At 52.5% G+C, this 19,358-nt stretch overlaps 1 protein-coding gene across 5 annotated transcripts in view; it reads left to right on the forward strand.

Moving 5' to 3' along the window:
- Rgs12 (regulator of G protein signaling 12) overlaps positions 1 to 19,358 on the forward strand; it is a 96,032-nt gene that overhangs the window by 72,286 nt on the left and 4,388 nt on the right. For 2 of the 5 annotated variants that reach the window (XM_036201022.1, XM_036201025.1), the window contains 13 exons: positions 2,150 to 2,319; positions 3,152 to 3,244; positions 3,970 to 4,113; positions 5,439 to 5,618; positions 5,890 to 6,043; positions 7,443 to 7,519; positions 9,042 to 9,236; positions 9,524 to 9,597; positions 10,071 to 10,197; positions 11,630 to 11,726; positions 13,186 to 13,265; positions 13,649 to 13,802; positions 14,984 to 16,668. In XM_036201022.1, the coding sequence (XP_036056915.1) occupies positions 2,150 to 2,319; positions 3,152 to 3,244; positions 3,970 to 4,113; positions 5,439 to 5,618; positions 5,890 to 6,043; positions 7,443 to 7,519; positions 9,042 to 9,236; positions 9,524 to 9,597; positions 10,071 to 10,197; positions 11,630 to 11,726; positions 13,186 to 13,265; positions 13,649 to 13,802; positions 14,984 to 15,600 (2,162 nt within the window). In that variant the 3' untranslated portion in view covers positions 15,601 to 16,668. Of the gene's footprint in view, positions 1 to 2,149; positions 2,320 to 3,151; positions 3,245 to 3,969; positions 4,114 to 5,438; positions 5,619 to 5,889; positions 6,044 to 7,442; positions 7,520 to 9,041; positions 9,237 to 9,523; positions 9,598 to 10,070; positions 10,198 to 11,629; positions 11,727 to 13,185; positions 13,266 to 13,648; positions 13,803 to 14,983; positions 16,669 to 19,358 lie in introns of those variants that run through there. The other 3 variants (XM_036201026.1, XM_036201023.1, XM_036201024.1) reach the window with 3 other exon arrangements.

Below are 19,358 nucleotides of genomic sequence, written 5' to 3' on the forward strand. Positions count from 1 at the left end.
AAATCACGGCCCCATGAGGTCAGCTTTAATGTGCTCTAGAAAGCAAGAGCCCAGCGTTAGCTTTGTCTGATGTGGTTCAGTCCCCGCCTCCACTGCAGTCTTTCTCAGCCACTTCTCAACTTTGCCTTCTGTCCCAAGCATGGGTCTGGTGTTTTTCCAGAACATCTTCCTGCTTGTATGGTGCTGCAGCAAGTGCTGTGCAAAGGGATGGGCGTGGCATATAGTGGGGATGGGCGTGGTGTACCATAGAACTAGATGGAGCCATCCTGCCTTTTCCTATACTTCCTGTTTAGTTTTCTGTTGGGACTGTCACACTCAGCTGTGTAGCTCTTGGGAAACCTCTGTCAGGACATATTTTGGACTTAAATGTGCATTCTGAGAAAATCAGTATCTGCTCTGGTCACTGGACACAGATCAGCTTCAGAGAACCAGCCCGTGTGGGGTCCCAGCTCTATAGAAAATGTGTGAGGTGCTCACGTAGTATGTATGGTGGCTGAGCTCCCTAATGAAGCAGCCCTAGGTAGTGCCAAGTGCTCTGACCATGCCACGCTGCTGAACAGTATTCCAGAAGAGCAGGTTAGAAGGCCTGTGATGTGTCCTGACCCAAGCCCTTTCATCTAGACCTCAGGAGTACAGTGAGTGGTTTACAGACTGGGGTGCGGGGTGTCAGAGAAATTAAGATCATACAAGTTCTGATCTCACGATATCATTTCCCCTTACATAAATGTCTGTAGTGGGGTCAGTGTATGGCTTTTATGTCTTTCCCTTGTCTCTTCCGACCTAAACACTGGCTGACTTTCAACACTCTGGCCCAATACTGAATCTGAGGAAGGTGTCCTAGGAGACTGTAGTCACATCCCTGGCTTGGCTCCTAGCCCTCTGGGGGCTTGTAGTGTGTGTCCGCACGGGGCCTCCTCTGAGGCCCTCTGTATTCTGGCTTGCACACCATCTGTGTGCTGTTCTGGTTGTAGGCTCAGTGGCAGCTCTCAGTGCACCTGTGGACTGGGTGTGAGCAGAAAGTTAAAGTGGCCACGCTGCTTCCAGCCCCTTCACTCCCCCCTCCTCCCCTCCCTGCTAGGAAGGGCACTTCAGTGACTGACCTCAAGCTAGAGCCTGCTCACTTGTCCTCAGGAATCTGTCCTGCGGCCTGACCACAGGCAGACCGTCCTGAGTGGCCTGTCCTGCATGCCAGGCAGCAGGTGCTCCGAGCAGATGATGGAGCCTGGTGTGAACATGGGACTAGCAACATTTCCTTAGTGATGCCGTGTGGAAAGTCACCTTAGTCAGCTCTGCTACAGAACCTGAGGCCTCTTGACAGCATAGCCCAGGAGGGCTCCTGTCCTGCCTCCCACGGTGGTCTGGCCTTGGCTCTGATCTGGGTCATCCTCATCTAGGGAAGCCCCATGTGCCCAGAGGCAACATGTGTAACAACTCTAGAGCTCCATTTACACTGGCCTGTGGTCCTCCTCTCCTCCCTGGGCTGCTTCATCGAGTGGACAGGGGTGACAGATGGGGTCTTTCTAGACACCCCTCCTTTTCTTTATTGAGTTGTAATGTTTTCCTGTATTGGGATCACCAGTGAATGAACTGCCAGAGGGCACGTGCTTACATACTCGTTTGGATGTTTGGCTTAATGTTTCCACTGAGAAGTGACCTGCACACAGAAAGGTGCACAAGCCACGAGCTGTGGACTCCAAAGTGCAGCAGACAGCATCAGGAGGGTGATGGGGCCAACTGAAGCCTCTTCTTGGACTTCACTCAGGGTCTTTTGCTTTGTGGTACACTTGTAAATGCCTCTGTATACTCAACATGGAGCTTTCTGCCCTGCGTTGTATGTGCACCTTAGGTAATAGCTTCCCTGGTTCATTCTCATGGTCAGAGCTTATTATTCAAGTGTGTGTGTGTGTGTGTGTGTGTGTGTGTGTGTGTGTGTGTGTGTGTGTGTGTGTGCACGTACGTGCATGTGCAGCCCTAGGAGGCTGAGATAGGCTCTTTTCACTGCTATGTCTGATGTCTAGAAAGCCTTGGCTAGGCTTCAGGTGCAGTGCATGTCATTGACTGGACAAGTATGAAAAAGTAGAGCTGTGGCCTCCTGTGGAGCAGGCACAGAAAGGCAAGAGGTGCAGGTGTGTCTGTGCTGATCCTGCAGAGTTGACGGGAGCTGACCTGAAGGACTGCATCAGTAACAACAGCCTGAGCAGCAATGCCAGCCTCCCCAGTGTGCAGAGCTGCCGGCGCCTGCGGGAGAGGAGGGTCGCCAGCTGGGCAGTGTCATTTGAACGTCTGCTGCAGGATCCCATTGGTGTTCGATACTTCTCTGTGAGTAAGGGAGACTGCTGGGGGGCGGCGGCACTTTGTGCCAAGGGAGCTGGAGCTCACTGGGTCATCTCAGACATCGGAGACTGAGCATTACCTTGTAGGGGTGTGACCGTCTCAGCATCTGCTCCAAGCTCAAGACTCAGAGTAGGGTGTCCATTTGTAGAGACCCTCAGTTCAGTCTTCCTTCCCTGGAGTTTCCTGAAGGTCCTCCCTTCTCTCTCTCTCTCGCTCTCGCTCTCTCGCTCTCGCTCGCTCGCTCGCTCTCTCGCTCTCTCGCTCTCTCGCTCTCTTGCTCTCCCTGGGATGTCTGTGCATCAGGGAACATCAGAGTTTCTTGGCTTTGTTTGTTTTGAAACAGGGTCTCACTATGTTACTCAGGCTGGCTTGGAACTCATAACCCTGCCTCACCGTTCTGAGTGCTAGGATTATAGGTGTGCGTCATCATCCTAGCTGGAGCTTCTTCAGCATTCTTGGAAATGCACCTGACTGGCACAGCTCTCGGACCCAGGAGTGGGGTGGAGCAACAAGAGAGGGCAGCACGTGCAGGACATTCAGGACATTGTCATAATGCCATAATGCCATATTTTGTATGCGAACTAGAAACTACAATTCTTTTCTTAAGGAAACAGGATGAGCAGCTCTTGAGAAAAGAGCTGTGAGGCAGACAGCACCCCTCTGAGATGTTGGGCAGCCTCGATGCTTGCTTTCAAGGCTCTCTTGAGAGGTGGCTAGTCTGCTGTGCTGTAGACAAAGAAGGCCAGGATGGGGTGTGGGGTCAGCTGTGTGGAGGAGCTGTGGAGTGACGACTGCTGTCTTGGCTGTGTTCCCCCAGGATTTTCTACGGAAGGAATTCAGCGAAGAGAACATTTTATTCTGGCAGGCCTGTGAATGCTTCAGTCATGTCCCTGCACATGACAAAAAGGAGGTAAACTGCTCTTCAGAGCAGGAGCTGCATGGGGGTCAGGTGGTACTTGAGTTGCTTGAGCAGTTGACGAGGGATGCTTCTGCATGACTTAAAAAAAAAAATGACATTTCTGCTTCCGAATAAAAACTTAAGTGTGTGACATTTAATCCTGCCTAAACATAGTCTGCATAAATGTCCCGTCACAGAGCCTGGCAGAGGTGGTACTTGGTGTTGGGATTGGGAGGAAGGAACAGTACTGGAGGGGACTTGGAGAAACCCTCTGTCAAAGCGTATCCTCTCCCTGCCAGCTTGGCAGCTCCTTTCAAGCTGCCCCAGGACTACCCTGGCCATGTCCTGTGCCATTTCCCCAAGGTAACAGTTGTCCTCACAGAGTGGCCTCATGCCTCTTTCTTGTGCTGTGAGCACTGTGAACTCCTGTGCTCCCTGTGGCTCATAGCTTGCTGGTGGATCTACTCTGAGGCCTATTCCAGGTAGCACCTTTCAGTTTTGAGGCCCTTAAAGCAGCCATTGAAAAACTTGCAGAGAAGCCGATTCAGAAGTTTTTCCTGGCTCATTTTTTTTTTTTTTTATTTCTCTTTGTAAGCCAGGATATAGACTGGGCCTGTGAGTCAGTTCTCCAGCCCCAAAGCAGTGTTAGCCTTAGGAATGCCACAGTGACACAGGTGGGAAATGCATGTCCAGTGGGGGTGTGTCCACAGATGTACTCAGACCTTTCCACCTGTCAGCTCTCTTACAGGGCCCGGGAGATTTTCAGTAAATTCCTGTGCAGCAAAGCCACCACTCCTGTAAACATTGACAGCCAGGCCCAGCTGGCAGATGACATTCTCAATGCACCCCACCCTGACATGTTCAAGGAACAGCAGCTCCAGGTGACTCTGCAGGCAGTGCATGGGGCTTCCAGCCAGGGCTGGGGTGCAGGACTCTGTCAGAGCAGCTTTCAGCTGGGGAAGAGGGCTGCTGGAAATGCGAGCATGGTGAGGAGTCCATCTGACCACTGGCCTCCAGGCTCAAAGGATTCATTCGGTAGAGCTGGGAACCAAAGTAAAGGACAATATTATCTATCAGAAGTCATCACTGGGGCTGCTGAGATGCTCAGCAGGTAAAGGCACTTGTCACCAAGCCTGACAACTGAGTTTGGTCATTGGAACCCACATAGTGGAAGGAGAGAACCAACTTCTTTCTACTAACTGTACTCTGACCTCCACACATGGACCATAACGGTGTGAATCTCTCTCTCTCTCTCTCTCTCTCTCTCTCACACACACACACACACACACACACACACACACACACACACACACACCCTCTCTCTCTCTCTCTTTCAGTGAATAAATACATGTTAAAAAGTTTTTTTAAGTGCATTGCACACACCTGACCTGCAGCACATGACAGATACAGCTTTTCCACACAGCATATTTGAAAGATCCGTGGTCTCATGATTGAGTGGCTGACCTGGAGCCAAGAGTTCAGCGTCACTCGTAGTATCCAAGAGAGAGGATGGTACTGCAGTGTACCAGCCCAGAGAAAGATCCAGATTCAAAACTTTAAGTACTATTTCTATGAACACACATTGCTGCCACACTAGTGTGCATTCAAAATGCTCGGTGTCTGGCCACCATAGCTTGGGGCCTGTCTGCATGCTTGTGATCTGGATTCAGTAGTATTAGCAATTGTTGTTTGGTCTCACTGTGTAGCTCACCAAGGCTGACCTGAAGCTCACCCATGCTCCTGCCTCAGCCTCTGGGTGCTGAGTCACAGGATGCGCATGGCACCCTGCCTGTGTTCTTGTCTTAATTTTGGAAGAACATGTGATCTGACCCAGTGATGCCCATCCAGAGCACACTCCCCAGCCCTGACAGCTTTTCTGTCACTAGGTTGCAGGAATTAGCTTAAAGCAAAGATCTTCCCTAGGCAGTACTCAACTCTCGAGACAACTGCCTTCCAAGTCTTTAGGAAACGGAGGCCTGGGTCTGCCCATGCTTCTGGCTGTACATATCTCCTATGACTGCTCCTACCAGAGTGGCAAAGGAGAGAGGTTGTTGAAAGATCTGAAGGGTCCCTGGAAAGTCAACCTCAGAATGCCCCGGGAGGATTGGCTGAAGTGACACCCTTCCAAAATAGCATTCGTCCCAGGAAACAGGTCTCCTGCACCACCAAGGGCCCGTAACTTTACTGCATGGCGTTTGCTCCACAGATTTTCAACCTGATGAAGTTTGACAGCTATACTCGCTTTCTGAAATCCCAGCTGTACCAAGAATGCGTCCTGGCGGAGGTGGAAGGCCGCACCCTCCCTGACTCCCAGCAGGTCCCCAGCAGCCCCGCCTCCAAGCACAGCATCAACTCCGACCACTCCAATGTGTCCACACCAAAAAAGGTGCTGGGCCAGCCCTTGTGGGGGTGAGAGTGAGGCTGCGATGCCTCATCCCTTCACCAGCTGGGGGTGGGCCATGGAGGACACTGATACCCTCCAGCCCCTTCCTGGTCCCTAAAGCCTGGGACCAGAGGGTCAGGATTGTGTCCTTGATCCATTGAAGGATTAGATTATTCCTCAGAATCCTAACTCATAGAGCTCTGTATCCAGCCCCTTTGGCGTTTCATGTAATGTTGAATGTAATGTCTTAACTGTTGTTTCTGTTTGCTGGCAGTTAAGTGGAAAATCGAAATCAGGACGATCCCTGAATGAGGATGTGGGGGATGAGGATAGCGAGAAAAAACGCAAAGGGGCCTTTTTCTCTTGGTCAAGGAACAGGAGCACGGGGCGGTCCCAGAAGAAGAAGGACCATGGTGAGCATGCCCATGGTATGTGGACGCAGATGATGCTGTTGTGAGCGGGAGCTCAGCTGCCATGGTGACGTGAGCGGCCTTGGTGGGCAGGCAGAGGATAGCAAGAGTTGTCTGGAGGAATGAGAAAATGTCACAGAGCCTGACTGTACAGCAGAGCTGGGGATGAGAAAGCCTACTAAGCAGGCCTGCTCCAGAACCTTCTGGAGACTCCTTAACGCTGGGTGTTTGGCTGACTGGAGTCCTTTCCTACCTGCTATGAAACAGGTGCTTCAGTAGAAAACTTGGAAAACAGAATCAAGTAAAGAAAAACATACGAAAACATGCTATCTCTTGTGACCAGGCACAGCTTGTTGCCTCTGCCAATGAATGTGCACCAGCAATTGTGTTGATGGCTGGGTATTGGGAGATGGGGAGTGTCCCATTCAGGCCTCCCATACCTAGCAGGCTTGCAGAGGATTTCAACAGAGCTCAGACACTCACTCAGTCTGGTACAGGGTCTGTAGATGCCTGAGAGGCCACTTGTTCAGGGCAGGTCACTGGATCCAGGAGCCTGAGTGTCAGTCCGACTTGGCATAGGACAGTGTTTAGGCCATTCATGGCGTGTAGGCCATGTTAGTTAAGGTGGCAGCGCTGGCGCTTGTGGCTGGCCACTACCCGCGGCAGCCATGCCAACCGAGGAGAGTGCTGGGCGGAAGAGTCAGTGCACCATAGTTACCTTTTAGAGCTTTATTGGGAGAGAAAGGGGGAGGGAGGGAGGGAGGGAGGGAGGGAGAGAGAGAGAGAGAGAGAGAGAGAGAGAGAGAGAGAGAGAGAGAGAGAGAGAGAGAATGAGAAAGGGGCGCACAGAGGGCCCGCCCACTTTTTAGGCTGGGAGGCTGTCTCAGGCTGATGATGTAATTAAGGACAGAATCCTTACAGGCCAGCCTAGATTATAGTTAGCACAAGTTAGAGTTGTACAGGTGGGTCTGAATGGGGTTTATGAGGAAGAAGATGGGAAGTCAGTCTCCCATAGAGTGAGCAGCCAGCTGGTCACAGGGGCAGTCTTCTTCAGACCCAAAATAGCACTTGAGATAGAAATCATGGCTCAATTAAAGACAGGTCCACACAGGGACACGAGACTGGGCTGCACAGCATTGCTCTCTGCGATCTGGTGCCTGGCAATGCCTTGAGTCCTACAGGGCCCCCACAATGGTGACCTCCTTGGGCCTGACCTTGGCCTCTGCTGTGAGGGAGCTGTTTGACTAAATCCAATGGTCCAAGGTGGCACCTGGAAGGACCTCTGATGTCTTGCTGTCTCTCTGTCCTTAGTATATGGGTCTCTTCAGTCTGAGGTGTGAGGTAGGGGTTCTGTGCTAAGGTGAGGGCAAGTAAAGCTGTGGCTTCTGATTTACCCTGTTCTTTCCCTTCTTTCAAGATGCCCTTCATGCCAATGGAGGCCTCTGCCGTCGAGAGTCCCAGGGCTCTGTGTCTTCTGCAGGGAGCCTGGACCTGGTGAGTGGCCACCTCCTCTCCTTCCAAGAGTCACAGGCTAAACCTACCAGCTGGTAGATGAAGTCTGGCTCATAAAAACCCAGCATTTGTTTTATAATCAGGGTACCAGGATTGGACACTGGCCTGGGTCCCCTAAACCTCAGGGTCCTTAGCCCAGGATTCCTGGAGCATCCTGAGAAGCTTTTTAGTAGGTGGGGATGGTTGCTGTGTAAGGACTAAAATTAGCCTTGAGTTTATTTCTTAAATTCCTTTGTTGTGATGTAGTTAATATTTCTTGAACTCCCACTGAGAGCACCAGCATGCTTTGAAGCTGGGTTTTGTCTCCAGCTTGAGCTCAGACCTCCTGCTGACTCTAGCATTCCAGTGTTTGGGTCGGCCTGTGGGGTCCTAGGAGCTGGCCTCCTACCACTTAAGAGCTAGGCCTGGCTCTGCAGGTCTCTCCAGGGCACCCTGCTTGCCCTGCTCTTTGCTAATGTGCTGTAAGGGGAGCTGGGTAGGGTTCAGGACCTGCTACTCCCTCAACTCTTGTCTGATAAGAATTTTGGGAAACCCTGTTGGTTGTCAGCATTGTGACATTTGTAACTATCCATCAAGATGGCTGATGGTTGGTGGTAGGTTATTTCTTCTTCTATTACTCCAAATACCCTGTCAAGGCCACTGTGAGTCGGTTACCTATTACCACTAATACCCCAGCTTAATGTTGGGAAACATGAAGTGCCTGTGCCTAAGTGTCAGCTGGGTGATGGTCCTGTGCTTGGGGGGCCTCATCTATGCCTCCAGTCCCCTGGCCTCACAGCTCAGCAGATGACTATGTATGTGGCTGTGGGCCAGAGCAGTGGGGCCAGCCGGACCATGTTTTTGTCGCCATCCAGTGGCCAGCCCAGGTTCCTCCCCATGGTGGCCAGGAGGTTAGGCTGGGAACTGGCTTTGCCATTTCTGCCAGGTCCTTCCTGGGTAGGTGCCAAGGCCAGGGATGAAACAGCCACTTCATGGGAGGAGCCACACAGATTTAGGAGAAGGAGTCTGGGCCATTTCTGCAGCCGGTCCTTCCCCTTCCAGGCAGTTTTCTGAAGTAACAGACTTTTCAGGCACTGGGAAGCTGTAGCCATAATGCCATAGCTATGAAAGCAGGTTTCACAGCAGGCCTGGAGGGGCTAGGACAGCTGCAGGCCTGTTGCAGCTCATTATCACAGCCTCAGTTCCCAAGGTGAGCTGGGTCCACATATAGCAGTATGAAGGGCAGTCTCCTCTGGCAGGAGAGCAGCCATGCTTCAGTTACAAGCCATATAGTTCCCATAGTTGAGAGAGATCATTGCCCGCCCTGGCCCTAGCCCTCAAACCCTACCACACTACCAGCTTTGGGCTCAGAGAATGCCCTGTGGTGGATTCTGAGTTTCTGTGTGTGTGGAACTTCATGAGGGGACAGGCAGGCTATTAGGCCCTTTAGACCAGGCAGGCTGACTCTTCCTCAGGAGTTACTCCCTTCCCTGCTGATACTGACACTTGTCCCCCCACCCTACAGTCAGAGGCCTGCAGGACCTCAGCACTAGAGAAAGATAAGGCTGCCAAACACTGCTGTGTCCACCTGCCAGATGGGACGTCCTGTGTGGTTGCTGTAAAGTCCGGGTTTTCCATCAAAGAGATCCTGTCTGGATTGTGTGAGCGGCACGGCATCAATGGGGCTGCTGTGGACCTCTTCCTGGTGGGCGGAGACAAGGTACTGTGCCAGGCAGGCGTGAACCGGCAGTATCCTGGTCCTGTCTGCTCCCTTCCATATGGCCTTGTTAGTGCCCGCTCCTGCCACTGCCACCACTACCCCCTGTCTGTGAAGGGGTGCAGCTGGAAGTGGAGGCTCCAGGGGGTCGGTGGGTGCAGGGCAGCACAACCTGGTGTCTAGAGGGTGTCAGGCTAATTTTGAAACTGCTCTTTTGTTCTTGCAGCTGTGTGCTGTTACATGTCAAGCCCACATGCTCCCACGTTAACTCTGGTGTCTTTGTTCCTCAGCCTCTGGTGCTGCATCAGGACAGCAGCATCCTGGCCACCAGGGACCTGCGCTTGGAAAAGCGTACTTTGTTTCGGTAAGAGAACAGCATACAGGTTTCTGGAGACTTTCCAGTACCTCCATATTTTGAGCCTCAGGACTTCTATTCCATGCTAATCTCTGTATTTTACCCACGAGCATGTACTTGTCCCACAACAGGCCATAAAAGAATGCCAGTGCCCCACCAGATCCTTGGCAAGGGGGCAGGCACCACACATAGGCTGCTTGGCCCTAAAATCATAGTGGGGAAAGTGGGAAAGTGGATGCCTAGTGATAGCCTGACTGCTTAGTCCTCCATCATGAGGGTTGAGGACCACATCCCTCAGCCCTGTGTTAAATCTCAGAAGGGCCTCATGGACTTGCTTCCACATGCAGAGAGTGCCCCTTACAAGGTGGGGCTGAATTCCCAGGGTCCCCAAGCTGTGGAATCCTGTTCTTTTGAGGGGACCCTTGAGATGTGGTGAAGCCAGAACTGGATGTTTCGTGAGAATGTTTCTTGCCTCCTTCCAGGCTTGATCTCGTTCCAATTAACCGATCAGTGGGACTCAAGGCCAAGCCCACCAAGCCTGTCACAGAAGTGTTGCGGCCGGTGGTGGCCAAGTATGGCCTGGACCTGGGTAGCCTTCTGGTGAGGCTGGTGAGTGTCATATGGAGTCTGAGCACTGCCACCAGGGTTGTGTGTGCCCCACCTTGCCCTATATTATCTACAGTATGTCTCATTTCATGTCACTGTCCTCCCTAAGTTAAAGGACAGTCCCTGTACGGCCCATCTCCTCTGTTGTCATTTATTTACACATTATTTATTATGGAAAGGGTTGATGTTTGCTTCAGGTGAACCAAATTGAAGCAATAAACACCTTGAAACATCGCCACCATTTTCAGGTGTGACAAGCACCTGATGGTACAGCCAGCTCCCCCTTGATGTGCATTTTGCCAGGGCACGGGTACACTGTCCCTGTCCCCTGCACTGACTGGCAGTTTTCCTGTGCATTTGCACACTGGGCTGCTCCCTCCCTATTGTGAGAGGGAGTTTGATATGGGGTGAGTTGAGGAAGAAGACAGCAAGCCCTTCCTGGCCCTTTCCTGCCTCCATGGGTGTTTATGGACCAGCGGCTAGGATGGCTCTGGCCTTGAGGCAGTGTTGACTCACAGTGGCTTGAGGTATAGCATTGCCAAGCCTTCCCCATCAACTTTATCCAAGCTCTGATTTCCAGGGTTTTTTGTTCTCTTTCGATATTTTTGTGACAGGGTTTCATGTAGCCCAGGCTAGCCTTGAACTCCTTATCCTCTGCCTATATCTCCCAAGTCCTGGAATTACAGGCATGCATCACTGTACAGGGCTGAGATTACAAGCATTCTTAAATTTTTAATTTTCCCTGAAATTGTCTTCAGAATTGTCTAAGAGCCTTGAAGTAAACAAGAGGAACCTACTTAATTATTCACAGGCTCAAGCTTCAGGTAACTTGATACCACTTCCCTAATGTGGCCTCACTCCAACTTGGAGCTCAGAAATCTGCCTGCTGAGACCAGCCTGGCATCCAGGGGGCTTCCCCTCCCCATTTCTAAAGCTGTGGTAGTCTCACAGGCAAAGCAGTACTGCTTAACCGAGGGGAAGAGCATCCTGAGCTGAGTCAAGAGCACCTAGAGCTGCTAAGATTGCTCCCTGTACCTTACCTTCAGGGTCCCCTCAGAGCAGTTTGGAGATCAGTGCAGGGGTGTGAGGTTGGCCATCATGGAGACTATGAGCAGTGTTGAGACAGAGTCAGATGAAGTTATTGAGTGTTGACCCATGATATCAACCTTTTTTCTAGGGCTGAGAAATTCCCAATTTGCCTCTGGGTTATTCTGGGTTGTCCCCTTGAGTGACCCTTGAAAGACCTGCTCCACCAGCTTCTCAGGGTTCCATATTCCCACAGGTCAGCCAGGCTCGGTGACCTGACCCCAGGGCCAGCTGGATTGAGGCTCCATTAAGCCTGGGTCAGTCTTACTGTCAGTGGCTGGGTTACAAGCAACTATTCCAGAAAGTTCCAATCTGGGTAAATGGTTCACTGCATCGTCTCTGCCTCTAGAGTGGGGAGAAGGAGCCCCTGGACCTTGGTGCCCCTATATCAAGTCTGGATGGACAGCGGGTCATCCTGGAGGAGAGGGATCCTTGCAGAGGGAAAGGTAAGATTATCCCCTCAGCTGCCAGTTCCCCACTCTGCTGCTCAGTGGTTCAGTAGTTGTCTCATGGTTATGAGACTGATCTGTCCATGTGACCCCTCACATGGCAGTTTACCTCTCATGTGCTCACCTAGCCTCCTACAGGGGAAGGAATAGCAGGATTGGGGGAGGAGGACTTGACTCCTTGAGCATGTCTTCTCAGCTATAGAAAGAGTGACAGACAGGGGCTGCTTATGTGGCAGAAAGTGCTAGAAGGTGCTCTTTCCTTTAGAGGCTTCTTTCTGTTGTTACAAAGCAGGGACCCAAGGCTTAAACAGCCCTGTTTTAGGTCTCCAATCTTTAATGCAGTGTCCTGTTCTGAGATCTGTCCCTCCAGATGAAATAGGCAGTGAGGGCAGTGGTGGGCATGAGTCCTGTCTAGTGGGCATTGGCACTGTACTCAGCATTGGCCTGCTGCATTGTTCTTCATATGTGGTGTGGAGTGGACCATACAACTCTTTTCCACCCAGTACCTCAACAGCCATAGTCCTGACCTGGTCAGTCAGTCCTCACATGGTCCCCCATACTTCCAAAGCCTTGGGGGCCTATACTATTTAGGGCACTAGCACAGGAAACCCATGGGAGAGTCACTTTGTCTTATAGCCCATAGGACTGTGGAGGGGGGACGACTTTCTAGAAGCTGCCGAGGAGGGGTTTCTAGATGGAGGTCCCTTGTGTGGAGCTACTCCAGGTAACTTTAGGCTTTCCCCAGGGCTTGTGCCCAAATGACTCTGGAGGACTTTGTGTAAGCGGATCCTCCAGGGCCTGGGAAGGAGCATAGGTCTCTATCATATGGCAGCTTAGAAGATACGGGTTCTGTGGCCTGGGCTACAGCACTCTAGTCCCTATCTGTTTCTGCCTCCTTACAAAATTTCCCCTTCCTTGGTCATCCTCCACTCTAGAAAATGCCGCATCCTGGCCCTGGTAGTGGATGAACTCTGGGCAGCTTCCATGGGGCAGGCAACTAGGTTTGCCTGGTGGGTTCTCAGCAGCCTCCTCCAAGGCTGGCGAGTCGAGTCTGTGTGCAAGTGCAGCTCTCAGGGGAGCTGCAGGATTACAGGGGCTGTGGAGTAGGATTCTGGTTAGCCAGACAGCAGTCCTCAGACTCAGTGCAACCAAAGCCATGTACACCCTGACAGGGGGAAAAGGCAGGGCTTAGTGTCAGATTCTAAAGGACCATGTGTAATGATATATGGCATGAGTTTTTCAATCTCAGTGTTCCAGGAAGTGTATAGACCTTCCTTCATGCCCTGCTGCCTTCCCCCAGCTTTCTCAGGTGGGCAGAGGGAAGCTTAGGCTGGTCTGAGTGTGCATGTTAGATAAGGGATGGAGAGGGCCTTTGTTCTCACAGAACACGGCAAATTGTGTTTATTGTTCAGAGGGCACTGGGAGCTCTGGTCATAAGCTTGTCTCATGTGTTTAGTGTCCGCAGACAAACAGAAAGGTGCTCCAGTCAAACAAAGCTCAGCTGTGAACTCCAGCCCCAGAAACCACTCGGCTATGGTAATTCCCTTACGCCCGCCCCGCACTGCCCCTGCCCCTCTCCCCTGGCCTCTTGGGACTACTTGTGCCTGATGTTGTCGCCCATTTGGCTGACTGAGGCTCTGCTCAGGTTGTGCACCTGCCCCTGTGGGCGTTTCTCCTCATGTCCCTTTGGGGTTCAGTCTCCTCCACCTTGCTAGGAGCTGCCAGCCTTTGGTTTTCTTTTGTCCTGGGTGGGTAGGTGGGCCATCAATGCTGCTGTATTATCCATTATTGGGATTGGTTTGCGAAGTGTGTCTAGACTCGCTGTCGATGCCTGGGCCCCCAGGGCCTTTCCTGTACTGTTGAGTGATATGTTACCGTGTGCTGACATGCAGTAGAACTTGACTTTCCTTCTGATGCAGGGAGAGGAGAGAACACTAGGCAAGTCTAACTCTATTAAAATAAGAGGAGAAAATGGAAAAAGTGCTAGGGATCCCCGGCTTTCAAAGAGAGAAGAATCTATTGCAAAGATTGGGAAAAAAAAATATCAGAAAATTAATTTGGACGAAGCAGAGGGTATGTGTACTTTTTAAAACTTCCGTGTTTTCCAGTAAATGCACAGTATGGTCCTTAAACCTGCTCTGCCCTGTCTGTGGCCTGGTCCTCGTTGCAGAGGCTACTGGGGTAACTTCACTAAAGCCCCTGTTGTGAGGGGAAGCCAGAGGCCAACCGCCCTGGTTATGCTTTCAACCAGCCCCCCTCCCCCACCACCCAAACCCTGACATGAGCTGGGGCCCAGCTTGGGTGGGGGCAGGAGCCAGATGTGAGGGCGGAGGGCAAAGTCCTAGGCCTGAGAGGGTTATGGGTTGCTGAGTTATGTTGACCATGGAGGCTGGAGAAAGGCTTGTTTGCCCTGACCCAGGATTTCTGTAGGGTGCCCCTGGGACTTGGGGGCCATTGGGTGGGATGTGTCCCTTACTCTGGAACCTTTTCAGAATAGAACCATTAACTGTCTTCCTTGGGCATTCTGACCACTAAGCAAATGTAAAATACACTCTTTGAGTGTGTGCATCTCTGAGAACCAACGACAGTGAGGATGTTGTACTCCTTATGGATTACAGACAGCCATTAGGATTCTAGAGACATTTTAGACCGCTGAGGTGTGAATGGTGAACTTGAGTCACACTAAACATGGCCTGATGGCAAGACACTGCTCTGGCCCAAGGGCTGAGGGCTTCAGGTGGGTCAGCCCCAGAGCACCACCTGCTGTGCAGAGGCAGTGAATTTGGGAGCCAGGTGGATCTCAGGGCTCTCCATTCTACCCAGCTAAGGCTTTCTCTCAGCCTTCCCCAGGCTAGCCATCCATTCCTGACTTGGTCTGCAGTGCAGCTGGGCCCTGGCTCTGTCACGCCCTGCTCCGGCCATTGTGTATACCTCACCTGTGCTCAGGTATAAAGGGCCCATAAGTCCTAGCCAGAGGACCAGCAGCACCCTAGTGAGTGCTTGCCAGCTTGTCACCTACTGAGTAGAGGGGGTGTTTTCAGGCCCAATCCTGACAGTGTAATTTTCAGGGGGGCTGGCAGCCAGACATTGGCCTTGACTCTGAGAAAAGTAGTGTGGCTGACCTCATTTGACCCGTTTGCTGCCAGTGGCAGCTCAAGGAAGCGGAAGGCCCTGGTAAGAGTGAGTGGTCAGCTGAGACATGCCTGCATCTGCGAGTCTCTCAACTATGGTCACTGTGGGTTTTCTTCCAATAGAGTTTTTTGAGCTCATTTCCAAAGCTCAGAGCAACAGAGCCGATGACCAGCGTGGGCTGCTAAGAAAGGAAGACCTGGTACTGCCTGAGTTTCTTCGCTTACCTTCTGGTTCCTCGGAACTCGCCCTGTCCAGCCCAGCCCCAGTCAAGGGCTTCAGCAAGAGAGCTGTTTCAGCCCGTGGCCAGGAGGGAGCGGCTCAGACTGAGGAGAGCTACAGTGACAGCCCAGCAACCAGCCCTGCCTCAGCCCAGAGCCCCAGCTCAGCCTACAGCCCCGGCTCCGCCCACAGCCCCGGCTCCGCCCACAGCCCCAGCTCCGCCCACAGCCCCAGTTCAGCCTACTGCCCCCCTGGGCCTCCTGGGACCACCCAATCTGGAGAGAAGCCTACAAAGCCCTCCTGCATCCCCACTGTGCAGGAGGGTCCTACACAGGCCTGGAGGAGGCTATCGCCAGAAGTGGAGGCTGGGGGCATCCAGACTGTGGAGGATGAGCAGGTGGCTGACCTGACCCTGATGGGGGAGGGGGACATCAGCAGCCCCAACAGCACGCTGCTACCGCCACCCCCCACACCCCAAGACACACCAGGACCTACAAGACCAGGTACCTCCAGGTTCTGACTCTCCAGCCTTGATCTGTCCTGCTTACTGCCCACAGCCTGCTCCATTCCATGTTTAATAAAGGGACCACTAAGGCAGGCAGCCCCTCCTCCACTTCTGTGTATTGAAACGTGCTAAGGGATGGCCTCCTTCTCTCGTATTTATGGGGCCTCTTTCGCCTTGTCTGAAAGGAAAGCAGGCGGCAGCCAAGGCTCAGTCTCCCTGGGAGGGTCACCGAGGAGGCTCAGGCAGATACACCATATTGAGCTGTTCCTGTGAAGGTGCCATAGGAATGATAACCCGTGTCCAGTGACACCTTGTGCAGCCTCAGGTCTGAGTGTGGATCTTACCTTTAAAACCTCCTGGCTGCCATTTTAGGGTTTTAGCCTCAAGATGGAAAAACATAGTATTTGCCTTGAGCCAATCAGCAAGGGCCCCATGCTGACAGGGACCAGGGTTCTCAATGTCAGCCAGCCCCTTGGTGGCCAGCCAGGACTTACTGACTGCCCTCCACAGACTAGGCAGTCACTGCTGCTCTGCTGCTCCCTGGCTGGCCCCCAGTGTGTCCAGGCATTTCCAGTGTGTGTGCAGGGGAACAGCGTGACCCAGGGGTAGGGACGCTACTCTAGGCCCACCCCAAACACTCCGGATTCCACACAGTGGAGATGGGGCTCCAACAGCCATTGTGCTCGGTTCCCCACGATGACAGTGATGAGCCTTTCAGTGCATGTTTCCTCTTGTTCCTGTCTAACGCCTGGCTGTGATCTGCGGCAGGCAGTGTGGGGGCCCATCCAGGCCTTTCTTCCTGGGCCGGGTCTTTTCTGGGCTCCATGCATGTTCCCCACACACTCACACATCTTGGCACTTGGGAGGGCATATGCGGTGGACTGGACTCCACAGCCCCACCCAGTGGGGCTCCACCCAATGAGGAGGCACGGGGTGCCATGAAGTGACGCTGTGTGCATGCTTGGGCACCTCTGTCATGCCACACCCTCCTTTCTGCTCCTTTGTAGCTCCTCTCTGTTTACAGTTCTGCCTGTGTTCTGACTGTTCTTCTGGGAGTAATAAACTCTAGAGCTCATCACTGGACTGGCTGAAAACTCCTTTCTTCCTCATGTGAGAGTGGGTTTTCTCTTCAGGGTGAAAGCAGATGATTCTTTCTACATCTTAACTGTTTCGGGGAAACTATGTAGATTTATTTACCTTAAACAAGCTTTTTAAAAATGGTTTCTTTTTTAATTTGTGTGTATATAAATGTTTTGCCTGCATATTTGTATGTTTACTACATGAGTGTCTGGTGCCCCCAGAGGCCATAAGAGGGTGTTAGATCCCCTGGAGCTGGAGTTACAGATGGCTGTGAGCTGCCATGTGGGTGCTGGGAACCAACCCAGGTCCTCTGCAAGAGCAGCTACTTAACCAGCAGGCCATCTCTCCAGCCCCAAATACACTGGCTTTCAAGAGAGACCATTCACTTTGCAAAGCCCTCTCACATGCCTGCCACACACAGCTTTGTGACAGGGACATCAAGAGAGCAGTTTTAAAAGTGGCAATAGAAGTGTCCCCTGCCCAGAAGGCAGGATCTTCCCCACCTCGGGCCTGTGGTCTCCACAGTTGCCTCCTGCCGTCACCTGGGCACCTCCATCACAGAAGAGGTGAGTAGAGCAGAGATCCTGGGATGGTTCCTTAATCCCCGTTCCCCTCTCTGGGGTGGCTGTGGAGCCTGTTTCTGCTCACACTGACTCACAGCTCAGATATCGGTGTCATCCCTGGAGTATGAGTAGGCTATGTAGTTTACCCACAGGGCACATGGAGAGTGGCACCCAGTATGGTACCCGGCCAGGTGACCTTCGCTGGCCTGCCTTGGATGTGCTACTAGGGGAAGAGCAGGGGCAGTAGTAGACTTGTCGAAAGTGAGTCTCTGGTGGCCAAGGAGATAGGGAAGCAGGGCCCTTGGGCTTTTCCTGGAAAAGATGACATTTGGAGAAGAACTAGGGGGCTTTGGCTGTGTGACATTGGTTGTGGCCCCCACCAGCCAGTCCCCAGTATCATTGGAAGGCCCCAATATGGAGGAGGGTGTTCCACTGTTCAGCTTGCTTTCCCAATACCCCTGTTTGTTTCTCTGCACCAAGTATCACAGGGCCTATCTGTGTGAGAGAGAGCCTTGCTGAATGAGACTGCTTGACATGCTGCAGAAGGCTCCCTTTAAGAGCACCCTCAGGTGCAAAGTTTAGGGTCTTTTCTGGCTCTCTGAGCAGGGGTGGGCCAACTGACTGCCACTTAGTTTTCAGGATTTGAAGGCCCCATATCCACCCAGCTACTCAACTAATTCTGTGAGATAGTTTTTAGGGATATGTTGGCTACCTTGGCCCTACGATCCAGTGAGAAAAGCATTGAAATGTGGCCACTAACACTCTAGACACTTTGATAGGTGTGTGTGTATGTGCACACATGTACATGTGTACATGTAAGTGCCTCTATATAATATTTCATGTATATTTGTGTTTTGATAAAGGAAACTTCAAAATACCCGAGTTCCTTCATGATAGGGAGAAGCAGATGAGTGTCCCCAGCCTGGGAGAGCTTCCTTCTCAACCCTCTTGGAGGGCTGCACTGGTTTTTGTTTTACAAGGCATTGCAAGGTAGTTGGGACCTGGATAGGGCCTCCCAAGCAGGAAGTTCCTGCAGGCAAGTCTGGAAATTGTCCCTCACAGTTATGTGAGTTGTTCTGACAGTCATTCCTGTCCATTCTTCTAGTATTGTCTATTTGCTGGCCTGCCAACATGCTGGGGGCTTGAAGAGGTCCACTGGATGGGGTGGCAGTGTGGGTCGGCAGCCTGAGTCCTTTCCCGTACTTCTCTGAGTCTTGGGGGGGGGGGTGGAGTTCTGCTGTGAGGACCCTTTGTTTCGAGGAAGAAAGAAGCATTGCAGAAGTGAGCTTGTGGTGATGGGGTCTGAGGTGAGAACCACAGAGCAGTCTCCTGCTGTGACCGTGGCAAGAGCCCCACACCCATCTCAGCACCCTCGGAGTGCACATAGCCAGCAGTAGTGTGGAGCCCAGGGGTGCTCTGGTTCTCTTCCCCGAGACTGGATCCTTCAGCTGCCTCTCTTCACCGTGGCTGAACTGTGGTGCCACTGTCCTGCCTGCTCTCCTAAGGTCCCTGCCTTTACCCTGCCTCATCTTCACCCTCTGTCCACTTGGAGGCCAGACTCAGGTCTTGGCTAAGGACAGATCAGTGAACCCCTCCCAGCCCATAGTGGATGGCCCAGTTCCTGGGGATACCTGGCTAGGCTGAGCTCCCTGCCCAACCTCAACTCCAGACCCATAGGAGGCTCCCAAGAAATACCAGCTCCAAAGGGCTTCTTCCAAAGGCCTGAGCCATGATCCCTTATGGAAGCGCCCTTCACAGAGCCATCCAGGGGGCTTGCCATGTCATAGTGGCTGTCTGGGGGCTGCCAGCTCAGTTCCCCACTACAGCTCTCGCCCTCCTACCTGCCTGTCCAGAGGTGGCTGAGACTTGGGACAAAGTCTTTGTGACAGTTCCTCACCCTGGAGGTAAAGATGTCGTGACTGCTACTCTGTGGTCAGATCCTGTCTGTGTCAGGCTTATCTGCCCACCCCAGCCTGGGTGCCTCCCCAGACCTGCATGGTGTCACACTTCCTGAGCTTGGAGTGAGGGTGCACAGCCTGGCCTGACTCACGCTCCATCCAGACTGTCTGTAGGAGGCATTTCCTCCTTGGCAAGTGCCATCCAGTTCTTTTCCCAGGGCCCCCAGAGTAC

Source organism: Onychomys torridus, chromosome 10 (assembly GCF_903995425.1).
Source record: "Onychomys torridus chromosome 10, mOncTor1.1, whole genome shotgun sequence".
In the NCBI taxonomy this organism is placed as follows: domain Eukaryota; kingdom Metazoa; phylum Chordata; class Mammalia; order Rodentia; family Cricetidae; genus Onychomys; species Onychomys torridus.